Source organism: Myotis nattereri, assembly GCF_964212035.1.
Source record: "Myotis nattereri genome assembly, chromosome: 6".
NCBI lineage: Eukaryota > Metazoa > Chordata > Mammalia > Chiroptera > Vespertilionidae > Myotis > Myotis nattereri.
In genome coordinates this window covers 85,362,570-85,383,948 of record NC_138081.1, presented here as the reverse complement: position 1 = coordinate 85,383,948, position 21,379 = coordinate 85,362,570, and the positions used below count along the sequence as shown (strand labels likewise).

The 21,379-nt window shown below is 37.7% G+C and overlaps 1 protein-coding gene across 2 annotated transcripts in view; it reads left to right on the top strand.

The window, feature by feature from the left end:
• Positions 1 to 21,379, top strand: part of CLVS2 (clavesin 2) — a 61,571-nt gene that overhangs the window by 30,676 nt on the left and 9,516 nt on the right. For both annotated transcript variants that reach the window (XM_081094751.1, XM_081094752.1), the window contains exon 4: positions 16,247 to 16,357. In XM_081094751.1, coding sequence (XP_080950877.1) covers positions 16,247 to 16,357 — 111 coding nt within the window. The remainder of the gene's footprint in view (positions 1 to 16,246; positions 16,358 to 21,379) is intronic.

Here is a 21,379-nt window from a genome sequence, read left to right as displayed (position 1 = left end):
CTCAACCTTCCTAATGCTGCGACCCTTTAATACAGTTCCTCATGTTGTAGTGATCCACAACCATAAAATTATTTTCATTGCTACTTCATAACTGTAATTTTGCTACTGTTATGAATCATAACGTAAATATCTGAGATGCAGGATGTTTTTTCATTGTTCGCGACCCACAGGTTGAGAACCGCTGCTAGTCTCTTGTTTAATATTTCTACTTCTTGCCCCAGTTTTTCATGATATATTGCTTCTGTTTGATCCATTAGACTTTTATCTCCTCCTAGTAAAAAAATGCTTTAAAATAACTCACGTGAAGGTGTGTTTTTTCTCCACTTCTTTTACTATTTAGATTTCATTACCTTTCAAAAATATTCATTTCCCACTATTTTTAATGAAGCCTGAGGGCTAAGGGAGACAACTGCATTTGCTCAGCCTGTCATTTTAAATCAGAAAATACTCATCTGCTTATAGATAATTTTACATATCATTGTAAGGCACAGAAGTGCTCGCTGGTAAAATACAGAGTATAAAAATTTTATTTCAACTAATTAGCAAAACCCATGGGAGGCAGGGATGTTGTTTTACTCACCCAAGGGGGTGGCAAAAAATGGGGCTTAACAAATGTTTTTTAAGTAAATATATCAACAATGAAATGTGATTTTGTGTGTGTTTAAACTAAGAAAGTGATCACGGTGTATGTTGGTTGTAGAGGGATTGAAGCAGTGTCACTACAGTAGGAGTATTGTAGTATTTTCTTAGTGTGATACTTAGCTCTTGTCTAATATACAAAATCTGATCTCTTTATCACTTAGTAATGAATAAAAAAGTTACACCAAAGTGGACTGAGGGGTAGCTTTGAAACTATAGTAGAGTCCATATTCAGCTTGACTAACAATAGCTTGAACTGAGCTTTAATAGTTTAAATCTTTAAATTTCCTGTGCTTCAATTTTCTTAGTTATAAAATTATGACCATGTACTAACAGGCTTGTCCAAGAGGTTATGGGAATTCTGTAAATTATAAACACCAAACATCTATTTGTTGTGTATTGTTTCTTTATTTATGTCAGAGTGTTTAAAAATTATTTCTTAGTGGTATTTTTTCTTACTAATTTTTCTCCATTTTCAGACATGTATCTTTGACTCATGATTGTGCTTTATCTTTTTCATGGTGACATAATAATCATTTGTTTTGTTTTGTTTTGAAGGAAACACTTTAAACTGACATTTGGCTCATGAAATTGAAAGATTTAAAATGACAGTTAATCGCTCAACTTTTTTCTGGGGAAGAAATTGTTTCCTTAAAAAGCAACTTTTTTTTTTTTTAAATATATTTTATTGATTTTTTACAGAGAGGAAGGGAGAGAGATAGAGAGTTAGAAACATCGATGAGAGAGAAACATCGATCAGCTGCCTCCTGCACATCTCCTACTGGGGATATGCCTGCAACCCAGGTACATGCCCTTGACCGGAATCGAACCCGGGACCTCTCAGTCCACAGGCCGACGCTCCACCCACTGAGCCAAACCGGTTTCGGCAAAAAAAAAAAGCAATTTTTATTTATCTTTCAAAGAGTAACATAGGGTTATATCTGGGAAACATTTTACATTTGTATTCTTAAAAGAAATACATTTTGTTTCTTTTTGTGTCAAATCTATTTAGAAACAACAACATTAGAGAGATAAATATTAGAATGTTGAACTAATAGACAGACACATAGATCAATGGAACAGAACAGAAAACCCAGAAATAGACTTACACAAATATGCCCTAATTATTTTTGACAAAAAGTACAAAAGTGTGTCAATGGAGAAAGCATGGGTTTTGTTTTTGTTTTTTTAACAAATAGGCCAAAAAAGAAAATGAACTCTGACTTAAAGCTTAGCCCTTACTCAATATGGATTATGGAATTAAATTTCCAACACAAAACTATAACATTTAAAAAAAAAAAAAAGGAAGAAAATCTTTAGGGTCGAGGGCCAAAAGTGCAATGTATAAAAGAAAAAATATATAATAAATAAATGGAATGTCATCAAAATAAAAATACAAAGCCAAATGCTCTGTGAGACATCCCTTTTAAAGAATGAAAAGACAAGCTACAAAGTGGGATAAAATATTTGGAAATCATGTACCCGAGAAAGCACTTTTATCTGGAAAATATAAAAAAACAAAAACTCAATAATGAAAAGAAATTCAATAGTAAAATGAACAAAATTCCTGAATAGGTATTTCACTAAGAAGGATATTCAGATGATACATAAGCAAATGAAAAGGCATTCAACATCTTTGCCATTCGGCAGATGCCAATAAAGCCACAATGTGAAATCAGTATCACCACATACCTAACAGGATGGCTAAAATAAAAATAAAAAAAGTGAAAATACTAAAGGATGCAAATATAAGGAGAAACTGGATCTCTCTTGCCGAAGGAAATGTAAAATGGTATAGGCACTCTGGCAGTTTTCTGTAAAATGAGACATGCAGCCAGGTAATGCAGTAATTGTTCTCACAGAGGAAGGAAAACATACGTTCACACAAAAACCTATATATGAATATCCTTAGCATAATACCCCTAAACTGGAAACAACCCCGATGTCCTAAAACAGGTGAATGGTTAAAACTGTGGTGCAGTCATACCATGACATATTACTTAGCAATTAAAAGGGGGGGGGGGAAACTGTTGATACATGCAACAATTTTCTGTATATCAAGGACATTACACTAAATAGAAAACCTGGTCTCAAAAGGTTATATAATATGTGAGTCTCCTTATATTAAATTCTCAAAATAACAAAATGATAGAGATGGAGAACAGATTAATGGTTAACCAGAGGTTAGGGGTTGGGGTCAGATGGGTTGGGTGTGACTCTGAAGGGGTAGTGTGAGGGAGCCCTGTGGTGATAGAACATTTCTGTGTCTTGAATCTGGTGATGGTTACACAAAGCTACAAAAATGATACAATGGTGTAGAAGTACATCCATTCACATTCATGTTTACATATATAAACATAAGCACAGATAAGACCCATGATGAAGGAAAGGGAAGTGGATGGTAGAACAAAAGGAGGATCGTCAAGACCGATTCAATGGCACACCACCTGGAAAGTGGGAAGAGCACTGAAGATAAAGATGTTGGAGAAAAGGTAAAGCTCTCGTGTTTTATCTCCAAAATATTTTGAATCTACCTAAATTGTAACTCACAGTTAAGTCACAGTCTAAAGAATTGAGAGTGTTTAAAAATTTATATAGGTACATATATTTCATATACTTCAATGTTTAAAATGACATGCATTGCCCAGTCAAGTTCACATGTTATGTAAAACAGATATTTACCAGTTTTGCCACTGGTTCAGAATTGCATTCACTAATATTTCAAAGGCAGGTGAAGGGTGAGGAATGGAATATCCAATTGCAAGGAAGAGGGTGAAGCTAGGGAGCTCTCTTAACCACACAATCACACATCCTTACATACATCAGTAGATGAAAACAGTATTTCTTTATTCAGGAAATCTGTACTTCCTTAAGGATTTTATGCAACTTTATGTAGCTGAGCTGGAAATTTTCTACTTACTGATTGATACATCAAGGTTGAGATAATGGAAAGAAAGACTGCAGATGTGTGTGGTTGCTCTGATTTGAATTCTTGGAAAATAGGGATGCTTGCATATCTTGCTCATGCAAATTGGCAGACCAAAGACTAATATGAACTCCCCAATTCCACTGCAAGATTAAGAATGAATAGAGAACTTGCATGCATAGTAATGCCATGGAGAGACAGTAAGTGCTCTCATTGACATCCCTACTCCAGTGAAGGGCATCATGGTCCAGCAGTTTGTTGACTGTGACTTCCTAAGTAGCCTTATTTGTAGGAGGACTTTGCAGCCACGTGAAGGGAAACTTCTAGGGAATAGCTTTGGGTGATTAATTCTTGCCAATAAAGTGACAAGGCATAAAGAAAAAAAGAAGAATCCTACATAGGCCACAAATTAAAATCTTCCCAAGTTAACCAAAATTAATAAATATCTATAAGATTTTATAATGAGCATCAGAAAAGCACAGTCAAGTCTTTGAAGCATTGACTTAGAAGTTCTGTTTGTGGTCAGAGGTACATTCATTAAGTGTTTTCAGATTTTGGAGAAGGGTGATGATCCCTAGCTGAATCTCTGCCTCCTTCCTGTTGTCAAACTAACAAGCAAGAGAAAGTAAATATGCCCAGATTAGCTGATCCAAGGCATCCGCCTTCTTACCCCGGCTTGCAGGAGACATTCAGAGACGGAACGGGAGTCCCTCATTAGCTGTGTCAGGTGGAGGCTGCCTGCACCCTGAGCTGAAGTTGTGTTTTTCTTCATGTGTGCACCTTTAAAGGACACGTGCCTGGGCATCTTTAGATCTTCTCAAGCTATCTTTACGATCCACTGCCTCACAATCCATATGGACACCACACAGTCTTGGAAGGAGTTGGGAGAGCTAAAAGGGTTCTGGCAAATGGCTGCAAAACATCACTCTGGCTTCAGTGATCTCTTATCTCCAACTTCCCACTGAAGCCAGATCTTCTCTTCAACTCCTTCCTGGTTAAGAACTTAAATTAAGGAGAAATCTGTGTTTTATTATTATTTTTAAATGTACAGGCATTTTAAAAGCCCTTTCCAAGTATTCAAGAATCTTAATTTTTGCTGTTTCTGTTTTCGGTGTCTGAGCTACTCCAGTCTGAGCTCTCTGAACATGCGGACATTTCCACACAGCCTCCTGACACTTGAAATTTGAGATATTATACTTCCCCTTACATTCCTGTTTCAGTTTCTAGTATAATTTGTGGTCTCTCAACTAACTAAGATGAATGAAATGCCCTGTTTTCTGCTATTTTCTTATAAGCCTCCACTGCATCCAATCATTTATTAAATTATATAGCCTCTATCTTCCTCATATTTCTAAAATGTTTGCTTTTTCCCATTTTTAGTTAACACCTTGATATGACTCAAAGTCAGGCTCTAATTACCTGCATAGTGCTCATAACTTTAACCACATGTGTCCATCTTTGCTTTCTCCCTACTTGAAATCAAATAAAGTAGCACTCTATTTTGTAAGGCTTTTTGTAAGGTCAAAACATAAAATCACTTGTTTTTACTCCAAGAAATGTGCACCAGAGATACTTATGACCCTTATTTCATCCTATCTCCATCCATTCCCAAGTATGATTTCAATCCTGCCCCAGCCTTAACCTTCACCACCTCAGACCTGTTGGCCAGTGGTGGGTGGTCAGAATGATAGGACCTGTGTCACACATTACCTGGTTATTAAAAAAACAAAACTAAGCTAAAACTCTAGTTGTTTTTTATTTTTAATAAAATGTCTCTGCCTTAAAGGGGTTGCACTGAAACCTATATTAAAATGTCAAATTTCTGTAATAAACTACATACCCTGCCAGATTAACTGCAATAGGCCACTCTCTTCTCAAGAATGCCCAGTACTAAGAACACACAGACTCTTCTCCAAGATGACGTGGATGGTCCAGGTAGACTCCCAAATCATCTTCTCAGCCATGCTGCCAGCATTTCCTCACCCCTAGCTTCAACTCCGGACAAACAGGCTTGGCAATTGTATCCTAGAGGTGGCCCCGTTTTCCCATCTCTGTTCCTATTGCACGTTCTCTCTGGGACACTTTCTTCTACTCACCTCCTTGCTTCTTCCACAACGACCAGAGTCTCATTGACACCCCAAGTTTTAACTCTAAATACTACCTTGTTTGGGAGTTCTTTCCTCATCATTACAACCTCTCCAGTCTTTTATTCTTTCCTTTAAACCTCATAACACCTTTGGAAATGATCTTTCCTTGTTTTATGTTATGATTCTTTTTAACAGATTATAAATTCCTTCGTCATTCACATCCCCCTTACATTTCCCAAGGTTCAGTAAATATTTGCTAAACTTAATCAACGCTTACAGTGCTATATTGTTGTCTCTGTGTTATTTTTTTATTTCTATTTTTAAAAGTATATTTTTATTGATTTCAGAGAGCAAGGGAGAGGGAGAGAGAGAGATTGATGAGAGAGAATCATTTATCAGCTGCCTCCTGCATGCCCTACTCTGGGCATCAAGCCCACAACCTCCAGCGTGTGCCCTGACTGGGAATCGAACTGTGACCTCCTGGTTCATAGGCCAATGCTCAACCACTGAGCCACTCTGGCTGGGTGACAATTTCTTTATAATTGATTTCTAGAATTAGTGTTAGGGAACATAAGAAGTGGTTTCTTTCAGGTATGTTTTACAACTTATATTTTCTTAATAGAATATGATGGGTCCTGTCTTGCTAAAGCCTAGCAGCACTGAGTTTCTTCATTAAATACATTCTTAGGTAGTTTCACATGCCTGATGTAGGCAGGAGTGTCCTTAAATATCCACTTAACTTCTGCCTAATTCTTTTTATAATTTGATTTTCTCAATTCCTCTAGCAGAAGTTCTGCTGCTTAACTCCCCTTTGGCTATTTTGAACATGAGAACATCAGCACTTTTGAATGTGTGTTACTAAAGTCATTTAAAAGTCAAGTGAGAGACCTAATCCATTATTGATATAATGGCTGGGTTAACAGTCAGGCCTTCCTGATGTAGCTGGCATATAGATTGGCGCTATAAGCCTCCAGATACTAGTCATAGACAATTAGTACACATTCTCTTTTGCTGTGAAATGGCACCATTATTTTTTACCCTTGCTATGCATCCAGGGTTAAGAAGAGAGCCTGCCTTAGAAGCATAAGTAACATTTTTATAAGATAGTAGGTTTTACTTTGGATTTTTCTCCTGCTGATATACTTGATTGAAATGGGTCCTTCATGGCTTGTGAAGATCTGTGAGAATAGCTTTGCGTCATGTTCTCTGTGTGATTGGTTTGTGTTCTCACCCCCCATAGGTACCGGTTACACACCAGCAGCGACTAACTTAAATAAGCCTGTGCCTTCACGTTAAGGCTCTATGGTTATGATTTGCTATCAATCTTACCTGACAGAAAAAGAAGCCCAGGAGAATACCACACTTATTTTGCTCACGAAGAGATTTTCTTGCCTATTCAGTTATATGATGACTAAACATATTATATTCAGGGTGGGGCAAAAGAAGGTTTACAGTTTTTCTCATGGAGAAAATGCAATAATTAAAAAAATAGTATAAGAACAAAGTCTGTGTTTCACATACTCACCACTCTAAACCCACTTTTGCCCCACCCTGTATTAGTTTTCAGTGTTGGTTTTATTTGAAGAAATATTTTTAGCTAGGCAGAGCTCTTTTGAGGAGGAATATTTTATGTAATAACCCTCTTTAAGTTGTCTAAATTTTACTGTGTTCAAGATTCAGACATTCCCCTCCCTACGCAAGGTTGATGCAGGTGAGTCGCCAGTAATATTGGAGAGGTTTGGTTTATCCAGGTATGGAGATTTGTCCATATTAACACACCAACATCGTGTTTCTGGATCCTTCACAGGATAGGGGGGTTTTATTTGAAGCAAAGTTAGCCAGCACCACGTGATCAACCATAGGCGCATTCACAAAAACCAATGAGAACAGAATTTGGCTGGGATTAGTGTATACCTGAGATTTTGAGATAGATTGCTCAGTTCTCACCCACAAATTTCAGCAGCCCTTATCATGTAGCCATAGCTACTCTAGTAGGCCTGCTCTCCATAATAACACCTCAAATCTACTTATTAATTTTGAGTATGTGGCTGGGAGGAGGTACAGAGATACTTCATAATACATAAGTGAATTTATCACGGGAACCTTGAAGCCAAGAGTGTTATGGACTACTTCAATACCTGTGTTCAAAACATAGCAGGAAAAGAAAAGAGGAATCACAATGTTTCCCCTCCGCACCCCCTCCCCCCCCACCCCTGCCTCCCCGTCCCCCTGTTAAATCAGTACATAACTGTTATTTACAAGTGATAAAATCTTGGTGAAAGAGGAAATTAGATTACATTTTATATTAAGCAAGCCAACTCTACTGTTATTTAGTATTTAAAAACAAAATTAAAAATTTGGAAATGATGGTCTACATTAAGATTGCGACAATGATAACATCACAAAGCACTCATTTTCATCTGAGTAGATGATAGTCACGTGCCATCTTGGAGGAGGAGGGGGAAACTCCTTGCCTTCCTCTGGGCCTGGAGCTGGGCACACTGGGACAGCCCTTGGCCACCACTGTGTTCTGAGTTACCCAAGAAGATGCCGCCCAGTCTTCTGAATGGCAGTTGTCAATCCAAACACTACAAGCTAATGATAGAGTCACGGAAGCAGTGTAGACAAACCCCTCTGCCTTCAAAGTGTTGGCTTGAGACTTGCTCTCCCTACTGCACATGTCCATTCGCAATTTAAAGGACATGATTATGCAGTACCTTAGTTTCCTAGTGATTGGCCGCGAGAAGATACAGCTCTCCACTAAGCCCCTCTAAGCTTTCTTTTTTGGGCTCTAAACAGAGTATCAGGTAACATCATTGTACTTGGGCATCATTTCCAATTAACATAAACAAATAAAACCAGAGACCACCCTCAGAAAAAAACGGAAAACGAGCAAGTAGCACATCCCTGTAACGGGAACTGGATTTCACCAATGGAGAGTGAAGGGCAAAGAGATTTATTAGCAGTCACAGTGTCATGAAGTTTTCCTTAGCCCTTAACTAATGCATATAGAATGAGGAAACTAGCTGTTTTTTAAAAATAGAACTGATATGCATTTGCCTTTGGGTAGAATGTATTTTGTTGACCACCCTTAAGAGAAATACATGTTGACACACTTGTATTCATGATAGAGAATTTAAACAATAGCTGACATTTTGCTAAAGGTCTTAAAACAAACAGACACTGGAAAATATGCAAATGTAAATCTAAGCCAATCAATTTTCAAATTTAAAAAGTCAACCTAAAAAGTTATGCATATTTTAGTGCATATTTGGATTTAGGAGTTTAACTTTTGGGAGGGTAAAATTATTTCAAAATATATTCATGTCCTCCAAATTTTAAATTTTATAAAGAATTTTACCTATGCCGCATAGTAATGGGAAATTAATGTATTCTATAATCACTCTTTTAAATGATTTATTGTGGTTAATCCAGGTTTCTTAAACACTTATCAAAATTAAGACACTGTTTTCTGAGGGAAAAAATGATAATTTAAATCTGTAATTTAATGCATTTTGTTTCAGAAATTGCTCATCAAATAGAAAGATTTGCTATATTCATGTTTTGAAATACAATGTGATATGTCTTTGAAGGCTGACTTCTTTTCTGTAACAGGAACTGGCTGACTATATTTTTAATCATATAATTAATTTTTTTTCTATTTTTTTTTCTGATGAAAAAATTTCCAAGTGTTAAACAAACTGATGTAGAAAATGTTAATCATTATTATTTTCCTACATATCAGAGCAATTACTTTTTTTTAATCTTCACTGGAGTATATGTTTTTATTGATTTTTTAGTGAGAGAGGAAGGGGGGGCAGAGAGAGAGAGAGAGAGAGAGAGAGAGAGAGAGAGAGAGAGAAGAGAGAAACATTGATTGGTTGTCTCCCATATGAGCCCTGACCAGGATGGAACCCACAACCTAGGTATGTGCCCTAACCAGGAATCAAACCTGCAACCTGTTAATGTATGGAATAATGCTTTAACTAACTGAGCCCTGGCCAAGAAAGAGCAATTACTTATTTGATGAAATTTTACTTCTATACAGTTCTTTGCATCGAACCAGGTTTCTTTATTGTAGGCCTACCTGGACAGCATGTCATTTTAATGGGCAGTTAGAAGTTAAGAGGATGGAGGTCAAACGTCTCCCTGCATGTGTAGAATCCCAATTTAAATCTCTGCAGCAGGAATAAGATCCTTTGTTTTCAATCTGTTATTTGCATTTATTTACATATGGTTCATTACCAGTTATGAGACAGGGACAGAAAAGACATCCCAATTAGCTGGTGATTAAACAGTTTTCTGGCTGTTTCCTCTCAATTTGGCAGAGGACACCAGTTAGAATGTGTTGGTAAAATCTTTGTTTCCCTCATGAAAGCGATTGAATGACTTTCCTGGATCTGCCTGCCCACTGTTGATAAAACTAAGTATATGGGATCACAATGATAATTTTATTCTTTTCAGTACTAGAAACTGCACAGGATGTTAGTGGTCGGGAATGGGAGCAGGGCGTTGGAACCAGGATAAACATGACTTCCTTAGGAATCTTAGCCTTTTAGAAGATGAGTAGGAGGTGTATAAAGATAGTTAATACATTATAAACATGGATATGAGGCATACAAATAATATTATACCATCTAGAAAGGATACTGTCAAAAGACATATTTAGAAAAACATTGCGTGGCTAGTATGCCAAAGCAGACCAATCTTAGTAAGTTTATATGTGAAAGAAACTAATATTGATGCTATTTAAGGAACCAGTAGTACTAATTGTTACAGTAATCACCTTATACTTTCTATACATACGCACACTTTTAGAGTGAGCAATACTATGTTGTATAGCTATGAGCCATTATAGAAAACATTATCATAATTCCAGACTGTTAGATTTTCATGTCATGTACATAAAATTTAATTGAAAAAAAGGAAGCACACTCCAAGATGCTTAGAGTAGTATTTTTTCTCTGCTGGTAAGGTTATGAGTGAGTTTTTATAACTTAGTCAATGATTTGTATAATAAGCATATTTTATATTTATAGTAAAAGCATCAAAAGAATGGTGCAATATTTTGATACTAGTATAACTTTAGGGATAGAGTTATGGAATTAAAGGTATAATTTCTACAATTCCAAATTTCTTACTACCAGAGGCCCAATGCACGAAATTCATGCACAGGGCTCAGCCCTTGCAGCCGCGGCAGCTTGCCTCAGCCCTCACAGCCCCGGCTTCATCTGGAAGGTTGTTCAGAAGGACGTCTGGAAGGTCATTTGGCTGTCTGGTCTAATTAGCATATTACACTTTTATTATTATAGATATGCACTTTTCTGTAGTGCATATAATGGTTGAAACTAGGTGCTTCAAAAGACAAGTACAAAAAAGGGAGCAAAGCAAAACAAACACATAAAAAAGCCTAATAGATTTAAATCTGAATGGGTTAGTTATACACAATTATTGCTGATATCCATACTGAGGACACTTCTCAACACAATTGATAGGTTTAGGAACTATACACAACCTTGTGACATAAGACAAAGTTATGGGTTTACTTCTCAGAGAAAAGTCGACTTTGCTCACATTTCTGACTGCAAACTGTGCCCTAATTACACCAGAAATTATATTGATTTGTTCTCAACATCTCAATTATCTTAACACACAATTTTTATATTTCATCAAAATCAATTAAGCATTTGAATAATGTGTAAATAACTAAGATTCTCAAATTTTTCTTCTTGAATAGCTACACTTTTAAAGCAAACATATTTGTTAGAAATATATATGAATAATTTACTTATGTATATATGATACATATAAATATATTCCTCCACATTGTACGTTTACCTCTATGGTCATTTCCAGGTGTGTAAAGTGGGGGTTGATAGTTAATATGGTAGCCTAGTATCTAGGAGGTGTGTTCAATGATAGCCCCTATAGTTAACCACTCGCAGTTCTATTAAATGTTGTTCCCACTTTTCAGATAAGGAAATTGTCTTGCAGAAAACTAGTTTACTTAAAAAGTAAATATCAGAATCCACTCCATTCAATAAAAACTCATCTAGTTTCATCATGGTACACACACATGCACACACACATATATTTTTGAAATTCTGTGAATGTAAAGACGAGTCAGGCACAATCTGGTGCACAAGATGATTGGTTCAAGAAAAAATGGATTTACCACAGAGAGTGAGTGCTTAAAACCTTATTGTAAGAGTGGCAGAAATGAAAGTTAGGAGAGGACTCTGACGACCTCCATTCCCCTGCTTAGCACCATCTCACCTCCCTCCATCCTTTCACTTCCACTCATGTTCACGTGCTATCTTAGAGTTTGTTGGCTTTGTTCTCTCCCATAGGCCTGCCATGGCCTTCCCTCCTTTTTTGGTCTGATCTACTCTTGCTAATTCCTTAAGACCTATTCAGGCAGTATCATCTCTAGGAAGCTCTTTTTGTTCTGTTCTCTACTTTTTAACCCACTGCTCTCCCATAAAAGCCTGCTGTCCCCAGCACAGTGCCCAAGTCCATCACTCTCATTGCCATATTACCCTGAAATCATCTCTTTATTTGTCAGCCTCCACTATTAGACTTTGAGCTCCTTGGTCTTCATTTCCACCCACCTCATGCATGACCCAATAGGGCAGAAGATGAAGGACTAAACAAATCTTACAGCTGGGATTCTGAAGAGGAGGGTTATGTCAATGAGATGCCTTTGAGTAAGATTTAAAGGACAAAGGGCGCCAGCAGTCACCTTCCTGCTGCAAGCACCGGAGGGGTTTGCGTCAGTGTCTGCACCCATCTTCCACTGTCTCGGTGCCACTCCGGAGGGTGAGAGGCCTCTAGGACAGCAGCAGTAATAGGGTGGAGGCTGCAGGGTCTTGACCTCTGGGTCACATCTGCAGGGTTGCAAACTCCAAACCAAGAGAGCAGTTTTTCTGTGGTCACATTGGCACCATGGAGAGTAGATATGAAAATATGTAGCCACTAGGAGGTGGGGGCATAAATATTTCAGGAGTTTGGATGTGATCAAAATGAGGGGATTAGCCTCAAGTTTCCAGTTCCACTTGTAAGAAGCTTGGAAGCTGCCCCTCTGTCCGAACGATGAGTGAAAAACTGAACAAACTGAAAAATCAACCACTCTTTCTAGATCCATAAGAGAGGTAAGCATGCAGGGCAAACCACTGCCATCAAGATGGAAGAGAGAGCTAATACAGGAGGGGCATCCGTGGGAGCCAGCGCTGGGGTAGGACAACCTGCACTGTAGCTGACAATGCAGGAGGGTCACTGTGAACGAGGCTGACAGATAAAAGCTCCAGGAGGCGCTTAGTCATGGAGGGGTGGGGTGGGGGGTGGGGGAAGTCCTCTGCACCTCCAGGAGCCACCAATGGTCTGACAGTAAATAGCGGAGGAAACAAATCTTGCCGCATTTCTGTCAGGGAAAGAGTCAAAGGAAACATTTTGAAATATGCTAGAGCACTCTGTTCTTAATGTTTGCCCTCAGGAGAAGCTGGTTAACAGAGCCCAACCTGCTTGGGTATTTGAGAGCTTTACTGATCCGGGGGTAGGGAAATACTCACTCCAGGCTACCTGCTCCACCTAAGGGGAGAGAAAGATCTGAAACACTTGTGTGTTCAAAGTCTAGAGGCACAGGTTCAGTAACAGAGTAAGACCTATCTTAGACTATCAAGTGCTTTCCCTTCTTCCCACACCTTCCCACCACCTTACTAAAGTCCTCTTTACAACAGTTCCTTTAGGCCGGGTACATCATGCCCAGCTAATGAGGAAAAAAAATTATAAGGCATACTAAAAAACACGCCAAATAACACAATTGGAAGAGATAGTGAAAATGTCAGAACCAGACATGGCAGGGATGTTGGAACTCTCAGGCCAGGAATTAAAAACAACCTTGATGACTATGCCAGGGGCTCTGCTGGCTAAAGAAGACAGCATGCAAGAACAGATGGAAAATGTAAGCAAAGATGAAAATCCTAAAAAGAAATGCCAGAGACCACAAACACTGTAACAGAAATGAGGAATGCCTTTGATGGCCTTATTAATCGACTAGACATGGCTGAGGAAAGGCTCTCTAAGCTTGAGCGTATATCAATGGAACCTCCCCCCCCCCCACCCCGTCCCCACACTGAAAAGCAAAGATAATAAAAGCTGAAAAAGCAAAACAAAACACAACAACAACAAACAAACAAAAAACTCAGAAGAAAGTATCCAAGGGCTGTGGAACAACTATAAAAGGTATAATATAAATATGTGGCAATACCACAGGAGAAGAGAGAGAAAGGAAATGAGAAGTATCACAGTGAGGGGAAGGAAATAAGGATTATGTCCTTGTTTTGGCCTCTGATGCCTGAGAGGTGGCATTAAGTCCGAATTTTAACCAAGATGTAGTTGTTTTCAAATCAGTGTTTTTCCTTCTCTTTCACCCTATCTCAAATATGATCTGATCATGCTGTTCTGTATCTAAAGATGTAGTCAGGAGACCCCATGACATCTTATGTGAATTATGTGTATATGTGCCCATATTCACCTTTTCAGGATAGAAGAAAAATGACCTGGACATGATTATCAAAGTTTAAAAGCCACTGAGCTAAGACTTTTGGCTTAATAACTTGAGAGCTGGTGTTCATTCAGTTCTGCTCTAGAGATCAGATGCCCGTTCAGGAGTATGTGTTAGAAGCATACTGCTTTAGGGATCGAAGTGGGGTGGACAGTCTGAAGGGAATCTGCAGGGCAGCATTTCCGGTAATGGCAGACATTTGGAAAAGAATTTTCTTTTCATGGAGAGAAGAAAATAAGTGAACTGCGTTGTATCATATAATGGTATGCTATACAACAGTGACAATGAACTCTAGCTATGCACAACATGTATAAACATCAATACAATGAACCTCAAAAACAATGTGATATGACAACAGAAGAATACACCCACTATGATGATGATTTTATGAAGTCTAAGTACTTAGTACGTTTTAGGAGTACATATATATGTAGGAAAATATTAAAATACATAAAATATAGAATAAATATAATATTTATGTTTTTATAATATTTATAAAATGTAAGCCAGGGAAATTCTTATATTTGAAATCTAATGGGAAATTTAAAAATGTGGGGGAGGGTAAAAGACTATGAACACAGTGAACTTCAGGGTTACCAATGATTTGCTGAGCGGAGGGCACGTGGGTGTTTATCTTGGCATTCTTTTTATTTTACATACAGTAGTTATCTTCTTATATATAAAAGTGTCATAAGTTTGAAACATACTTGTCTGCATTTCTTCCTGATTCATTCATTTCCATTATAATCACCTCTTGATGAATGAAACTACATATTTATGAAAGAAGTAATGACATTGACATAAAAGGAATCACATTTTACCTTTAGCTATTCTAATTTATTTATTGTTTGAAGTAATGTGGGTTTTTTATAGTGTGTTATTCTCAGAGACAGAGATTAGTTTGCAAAAATGCTCATGGGCTCTGAAAAATCAGTATGCAAAACACTAATTAATTACTAATGCTCATACGTGTCCCCTCAAACAACATATATTTATGGGGTTATATTATGCATGTTTTTTAATCTTTTGAATCTTGTTCAAGGAGCATTTAATTTTACAAAATACATGTTCAATTGTTTCAGTTGCCTTGCTTTTGTTTCTGTTAATGCTATAAGGAGAATCCAGAAGAATGCCAATTACGATGATGTCACTTGAGAGACATTTGTAGTGGTATAGTTTTATTAAAAATAGACATCAATAGTCAATTCAGTGTGGCGTTCTGAACTAGTAGCAAGAATCAGGTCTGTTTATGTGGAATCCATAGCACTGTCAAATATTGCAGTTAATTCACTTATCCCTTCCTGTTGTGGAATGGCTTTGGGACTTCAGGTGCAAACCTTACCCGGGTGAGTTCTTGCCAAAGCAGAGGCTGGCCTTATGAGAGCCCCATTTCCACCTGTGAGGCAAGCTCAGAGGGTTTTGACTTTTATTTACTCTGGCAGAATCCATCTCCAAATTCCTTACACTACAATTCTAGGTGTTTATTTTGCTTAAGTGCATTTCCTTTTGTTAACGGTTGAAATAAGGAAAGGAGAATGTGTATTATAAAGTTGATAAGAGAAAGAGAATAAAATGAGTTTTGATATCTGACAGTGTTCACATTATAGATGACTGCAGTGAAATTTAATAAACCATTTTAATTTAAATACACTTTAATATAAATATAATAATTTAATTGAAACATTTATCTATCATAGGTTCATTATTTGACAAATTTCTAATGTCTTTTATTTATGTTTCTTGACCTATAATGGCTGTTGGCAGTTTTCAGGCTTAATATATGACATTCTTAAACATGCTGAAGTTCTTATCAATAATCTATTCTTGCAAAGAATTTGCTTTATTACAAATTGTTTCTGTTTTTGTATGAAAGTTAGTGTTTAATGCGACAAATATCTTCCCTTCTTCTCCTAACTATAGATAATCTCATTTAAGTGTGTGGAGTAAAAAATTTGTCTATCATATGACCTTCCCCAAACCTTCGCCAGATATTAAAGCATGTTGAATTTTCTTTCCCTCATGTTCCTCTAGGACAGTTTCCCAGCCCGATTTGGAGGAATTCATTTTGTCAACCAGCCGTGGTATATCCATGCCCTGTATACTGTAATCCGGCCTTTCCTGAAGGAGAAGACGCGGAAAAGGGTATTTGTTTCTGTCTTTATATCATTTCACCTGCTCCATTCAATGAATTATGTTGCACGCTGTGTACATAATAGTATCGTAAATGTGCTTGTGTATTGCATATAACTTCAATATACAGTGGGGCCTTGACTTACGAGTGTCCTGACTAACGAGTTTTTCGAGATAACAGCCGTCTCTCGGCCGATTTTTTGCTTTGAGTTGTGAGCTAAAATTCGGGTTACGAGCCAGCTTCCGATACTCCACCACTAGTTGGCACAGCGAACATCACAGTGAATGCCACAACATCAGCCCAGCATCACGTGTCTCACTCTTTCACTTTTTGATTTGACATATGAGTAATTTGAGTTACGAGCTCCGTCACGGAATGAATTAAACTCGTAAGTCAAGGCCCCACTGTACAAGACATTTTATAATTCTCAAAGTCATGTGATTAATTCTGAACAGTTTATCTGTGAGAGAAATATTTCAAACCAGCTCTCCTATTTTTTCACAAATTTGGAGAGCATTTTAGCACATTCATTATATATTAATGCCTCAGTTTAAAAGTAAAGAAAAAAAAGCCATGTTACTATATAGTTATTGGTATAGTTAATATCAAGTAGGCCTAGACAAAAGCTATAATTTTATAAATTGATAAGTGGAGTTAGTTATTTCACAATATATATTGCATTGCATATAGTGAATTTTGTGGTAGTTAATATGATTTTGCGGTAATTGTCACGATCAATCACACACTTCAGAAAGAATATTTCTACAAATTTCTAATATCCCTTTAAATTACAAGTTAGTTGAGTTCTTAGATTTGGTTTCATCGAATAATGAGGATATTGAAAGTACATACAACAAAATTATTTTTCTGAGAATGAGATAATTATAGAAAGCATTTAGCACGGTGCATGGCACATGGTAAACGCTGAACACATTTTATTATCCTATATAATAAAAGGCTAATATGCAAATTGTCCCCTCAACCAGGAGTTTGACCAGGGGACGAGGCCGGCCAACTGCCTACGGCCCCTCCCCCAGCCGGCCCTGCCCCCTGCGCCTTCCCTCCCACCCCCGTGCATGAATTCATGCACTGGGACTCTAGTCTTCTATACATATAAAAGCCCAGTGACCCAACAGCGGAATGACCAGAATGACTGGTCGACCAGTCGTTATGATGCACACTGACCACCAGTGGGCAGGCGCTCAATGCAGGAGCTGCCCCCCAGTGGTCAGTGCACTCCCACAGTGGGGGCGCCACTTGGCTGACTGGGATGAGTGGCACTCCCACAGAGGGCTGATACCCGCAGGCCACGCCCCCCATCAGTGCACAAATCCATGTACTGGGCCTCTAATTAATTAATAATGTTGATTTTAAAAATGCATTTTAATGAACATTATTTTATTTTATCCTCCAAATACCTCTGAAAGTAAGCTTAGTAAGCATTATGTCCTATTTCAGAGCAGAGGAAAGTAAGTCTTAGGATGGATAAGTAACTAGCTTAGTCATTTATACAGCTGTGAAGTGGTACAGCAATATTTGAATCAAAATAGCTCCATAGTTAGAGCTATTTTTACCATTGTGCTGTGACCAACTTTCAGATGATTAGTTCCATAATAAAATATAGCTCTAAATCCACAGGGAAGATAATTTTCCATGTTCCTTGGTGAACGAAAAGGCACTTCAGTGACTTCAGTGTCATAGGAGTGGGAATGAGAAAAAGTTGTTAAATATATGTTTGGATCAAACATCAGTGATAGAGTATTTTCTGTTTATGAATTTGTTGAAAATATCTCAGCAGTTTAGGAGGAGGAATTCAGTAAACAATTATAATGCATATTGGGAATTGTTTCTACCACTGAGCCTCAGATTAATTTACATTTTAGAATTTAGAAAAATGGAGGGATGGGTCTCACAGATAACACCTGCAAATGCTATGAAAGGATAATCAGGTGATCCCAAACACCTGCTGGAACTTTCCGTGCAAATGATCCTAGTGAAGGCTTTTGTGGCAGTCGCTCTGCCACAGGTTGCTCTAAATTCCTTACATATATTAACTCATTTAATTCTCAAAGCAAGGCTTATTGTTTTCTCCTTTTATAGAGAAAAAATTAGGCTAGATGGGTAAGCAATCTGCTCTAAATCACTGCTAGGATGTAGTAGAGTTGAGTATGTGGGTTTGCCCAGAATGCTGTTCCAGGTAGAGGGAATAGCAAATACAAAGGCCCTTAGGTAGAGATACTCCTGGTGTATATAACAAACAGCGAGGAGGCCAGGAGGGCTGGAGCACAATGAACTATTTTGGGAGGAAAGGGAAGCGGAGGACTGGGTAGGAGGGATTATGGTGTGCTGGGTCATATCTGGCCTTGGACACTGCTACAAGGATCCAGACTTTCAGTCAGAGTGAAATGAGAAGGATTTGGAAGAGTTTGAGTATAGGGGTGGTTGTTCTGATATGATCTTAACATGACTCTGTTCTGTTGAAAAGGATTGAAGAGGATCATGTCTAGAAAACCAAGAAAGCTTCAGGTTTTGAGGTTATTAGATTGAATCTGACAATTCCAACAATGCCTGTACAGATGCATTTCTAGCATTATTCCACATGGAAGTGAAATATCTGAACTTCAGCATTTTAATTAAAACTGTCCATGACTTGGAATTTTTCATATGAGAAAGTAATTATAGGTTAAAGCACCTTTGATTTTTATTTGTGTCATCAATGTACAATGCAAAATGATTATAATTCCTTGCTAGTGCTCCAACTAATTCAACATCACAATATTACTGAAACACCTTATACTTCAGATGCCCCCCCACCAGTGCACAAACACCTGGTTCTTCATTTTCTTAAATTAAATTAAGTGACTTTGAGTCTCCAACATACTCACTCTATTGATGGGAAGGAATAACCACCCACCTTAGGTGGTATAGGGGGTTCCTTTTCAAACTCTCAGCAATACCAGGAAAGTTTCATGCAGAACCAAACTTCTTAGCTGTCATGACAACTTCGGACATCTTCATTGTTTGAGCCAGTATTAGTTTCTTGAATGAAGGCCTCCTTCTGCTCTCAAGATGCTCCCGGAAAAAAAGAGCATCTTTGCTGGAGCTGGCAGCCAATGGCTAGGCTTCCACCCACTACCTGAGGGCACTCTTCAGCTAGTCCATGGCTGTGGTCTTGCCCCTCCCCAAGAGCTGACAGCAGACAGGTTTCCCTTCTAGTTCTGACAAATATATGGTGGACTCACTCTTCTCTTCCTTGTTAAACTTAAAAAGTATTCCACCCTCTTTTCCGCTTCAGTCACCTAGCACATTTTCTTTAATGCCACAAGTTAAGAAAATAAAATAAAAGTTGGAGGTCTGGATTTAATATATGGACTTTCCGTGTGTGGACAATATTTAAAGCCATGAGAGTGAATAAAATCACCAAGGAGTGAGTATAGTTAGAGAAGAGAATAAATTCAAGAATGGAACCCTGGGGCTCTCTGGCATTAAGATGTTGGGGTAATTGAGGAAGAATCAGCAAAAGAGACTGAAAAAAACATCGATCGATGTAGGAGAAAATCAAAAGATCCTGAGTACAAATGTTTTCATGAGGAGCGTCAACTACTATACCCAGTGCTGAGAGTTCAAGAAAAATAAGGCCTGAGAATTGGGCAATGAATTTCGCAGTGAAAAGAATCTTGACAAGAGCAATTTACTGTGTTGGAAGGCAAAATCTATTTTCATTGGATTCAGGGAAAATGAGAGAATATTTGAACAATAAATATAGACAATTTTTTATATGTTTTGCAATAAACGAAGGAGAGAAATAGGATAATAACTGGAGGCTGAAGTAGGTCCAAGAGAGTTTTATGTATCTGTATAGATAGGGGAATAGAAGAGTTGGCATGCTTGTTCTCTGATGGGAAAGAGCCAGTAGAGTGAGGAAATTTGATGATGCGAGAGAGACAGAATTGCTTAGGAAGTATAATTGAGTAGAAGAGAAAGGATGAATTCTAGTTCACAGGTGGAGAAGTTGGCCTTTGTAAAGTTTATCCTTCATTGTACTGGGAACAACGGCAAAGCATATGGGCACAGATGCTGGTGGGTGGGTATCATCTGGTTGCCCTATTTTTTCAGTGAAAGAGGAAACAGGGCCAAAGCTGAAAGTGGCGTTGAGAGAGGAGTTAACAGAGTGTTAGTGAAAAGGGAGGAAGTCGTGTGCTGGATTACATTGATTTCCCCAAGGATTTCTTACCATACGTCTTGCATGACTTGAAAGAGAAGGTTTCTTACATGAAGTAATGCATCTGATAAACTAAAGGTTATATACCTAACAAAATAAGGGTTTCAGATGCTCGAGCTTAACTTTCCAAGGAAAAATTCCTTCAATTTCCTATGAGAAGAACCTAGCAGTGCGTGTGTGTGTGTGTGTGTGTGTGTGTGTGTGTGTGTGTGTTTCCTGGGCTGTTGTGCTTTGCAAATAGGAGTGGGAAAGTATAAAGTTTGCAATTAATTTGATGTACTTTGGGACAGATGACATCTTCCACCTCTGTAGGTCACGCATCACATATTCCAGGCAGCTGTTTTTTCTGCCTATTTTGGCCAGTGACTTGCTCTCATCTGCTTTCACTATTGAAATCACTTGTTGATTGGTGACACCCATCCTTTTATTTTAGTTGATATTATAGACTAGTCTTTCTTTGTTTTTCTGCATATTAACTTCAATAGATTCTAAGAGTATGAAAAACAAAGACAAATGTGTTAGCCTATTCATCTTGAACCTGAAGTATGAAATCATTTCTGTCATTTATAAATTATACTTCTTAAATAAATATTATATAACTTTATATGAGATGACAATGCTTTATCTGAGAAGACTGATTTGCAGTTTTGAGATTGGAATGAAAGAAAAGAGGTAGCAATTTATGGGGAAACAGATCTTGAGTCTGTAGCTTGAATAATTTTTCAGTTTAACAAAAAAAAGCTCTATGTAGACAATATTATCCATAATTAATATATGCATACAGCTTTACATTTTGAATCCATTACTTCAT